General features: G+C 39.8%; 1 protein-coding gene across 1 annotated transcript in view; it reads left to right on the plus strand.

Moving 5' to 3' along the window:
- The window catches only part of LOC108290543 (tripartite motif-containing protein 43), an 8,512-nt gene continuing 6,075 nt past the window's right edge, over nucleotides 1-2,437 (plus strand). The window contains exons 1-2 of the mRNA XM_017510394.2: nucleotides 1-143; nucleotides 1,957-2,371. Coding sequence (XP_017365883.1) covers nucleotides 1,961-2,371 — 411 coding nt within the window. The 5' untranslated portion in view covers nucleotides 1-143; nucleotides 1,957-1,960. The remainder of the gene's footprint in view (nucleotides 144-1,956; nucleotides 2,372-2,437) is intronic.

Here is a 2,437-nt window from a genome sequence, read left to right on the forward strand (position 1 = left end):
CTCCAGAACCCACAGCCTGGCTTTGCGACTGGCCTTGGAGACTTCCAAAAGCTACCGGCACCGCACTGTGAGACCCTGATCCCTGAGCTAAACTCATCTGAATCGACAGCAAGCTTTGCTGAGAGCATAGATCGATTTCTGAGGTAAGCACACAATTTCCTGAGTAGGAGCTACTATTAGGTTACAAAACAAAACAAACAAAATTTGGGAACTTGCATTTATGTGCAAACTTAGATTTTCTGAGATGAAATGATCTCATTTTCTGATTTTCACAAATGGCTCCATTTCTCTCTCAAAATTATTTTGAACATGATCCACAGGTTTACAAGCTCCTTTTATTTAACCTATTTACAAATTAAACATTTCTGTCATGTCTCTTGCTACATGATCCTCAGATTAATGTTATGATTAATTTTTTACCTAATGTATTTCTTAGTTGTTTTAAAGATTGCAAGCATTTTGCAGTAGTTTCCAAATATCTGGTAATTTTAAAATCTCTGTGGACTCTGTAAACGGGTTAAGGGTATTGCAATGTGTGTGTATAAATGTGTTACATTCTATTCTACCAGTGGTAATGTGCCTGTGTTACACTGTGTGGCTATACATAGATAACTGCATTCAATGGTTTGGGCAAACATTTTTTTCTAAAACATAGTAAAAGTCTCTTCAGAAACCTCAGTTACTCTGTCAAAGAAAGCCAGAAATGAGTATTTATGGAGAAAAGTGACATTGGCATTCATGCGGAAACAACAGAAATGGAGAGTCTGTATAGCTATACAGTGTAGAAACCATGATTTAGGTTTTCCACTTCTTCAGTTTTTCTGTTTTAGACAGGATCACCCAGGCTGGAGTGCAGTGGTGGAAATAAAGCTCACTACTGCCTCTACTTCCTACTTCAAGCAATTCTTCAGCCTCATCCCCCAAAGTAGCTGGGACTGTAGGCATGTGCAAACATGTTGGGCGGTGTGTGTATGTGCCTGTGTGTTTAGAGACAGGCTGATCTAGACATTTTGTCATGTTGCCCAGTCTAGAACTCCTGAGCTCAAAAAATTTGCCTAACTTGGCCTCCCAAAATGCTGGGATTACAGGCTTGAGCTACCTTGCCTGGCCTAGGTTTATTTATTTATTTATTTCAAACATCCTTTTAAAACACTGACTCTCTAGTGCCTATTATTATTGCATGATACTTAGTATTTTTCTGACTATGTGAAAGAGTAATGATAATGCTTCCAAAGAGCTTAGAAAATATTTCTATCCTCTGTTTACATGTCTACATTTTATTAATATATCCCCAAACAGTCCAGGAATAGTAAACATGCCAGAAAGGTTTTGTTGATCAAATTAACATTGCAGCCTAGAAAAAAAATGACTTTTTTTCTTTCACCTGGAAGAAGTACCTTTAACTTGATGTGTCTGTTTTACTTTGGAGAGTAAAGGCTAGCTTTGTCTGATTTTGGTCAAAGGATGAGCTCTGCTCTAACATTTTCAAGCAGGGGGCCTCTGTAAAAGTCATGATGGATAGTTAAACAAAACAATGAGAGTAAAACAGTTTAGTTAGCTTCCCTTCTCTAAACCAATCACTGGCAATTTAGAATGGGATTGATTTTCAGACCATTAAAGACTCACCCCTTGAGTTTATAGGTTGATGAAACCCTTGAAGCCCAAGCAATTTGGTGGACACTAACATCTTAAAAAATCTGACATTCTTCTATGCAAAAAAATCAGGGTTTGGGAAGCTGGTCGTGTGTTCACTGGAGAACGATCACATTTTTCTACAGAGGCTGATGTCTCTTAGTGCCTGAGTTTTTGATTTTTTCTATTTCTGTCATTGCAAATTAAAGCTTAATCTTTTCTAGAAAAAAAGGATGTTACTCAATCACAACGTGATTCAAACTTTGCTTGGATCTTTGTCTCTCCAGGGTAGAAGACTAAATTGCTGTGGTTTTCTTCCCTTAGGAAAATGGACACAGACTTTCCACTGGCCTTCCAGAAGGAACTCACCTGTGTAATCTGCCTGAACTACCTGGTAGACCCTGTCACCATAGGCTGTGGGCACAGCTTCTGTAGACCCTGTCTCTGCCTTTCCTGGGAAGGAGACCGAAATCCTGCCAATTGCCCTGCATGCGGGGAACCATCACACCAAAAGGATTTCAAACCTAACATTTTTCTGAAGAATTTAGTGACCATTGCCAGAAAAGCCTGTCTCTGGCAGTTCCTGAGCTCTGAGAAACAAATATGTGGGACCCATAGAGAAATAAAGAAGATGTTCTGTGACACGGACAAGAGTCTGCTCTGCTCGCTGTGCTCTGACTCTGAGAAGCACAGGGCTCACAAACACTGTCCCATTGAAGGGGCAGCTGAAGAATGCCGGGTAAGAGATAGCTGTGACATCACCTGAAAGCTGGTGGCAAATAGATGAGAAGGGAGATGAGAATCA

Source organism: Cebus imitator, unplaced genomic scaffold, assembly GCF_001604975.1.
Source record: "Cebus imitator isolate Cc_AM_T3 unplaced genomic scaffold, Cebus_imitator-1.0 Scaffold438, whole genome shotgun sequence".
Classification (NCBI taxonomy): Eukaryota; Metazoa; Chordata; class Mammalia; order Primates; family Cebidae; genus Cebus; species Cebus imitator.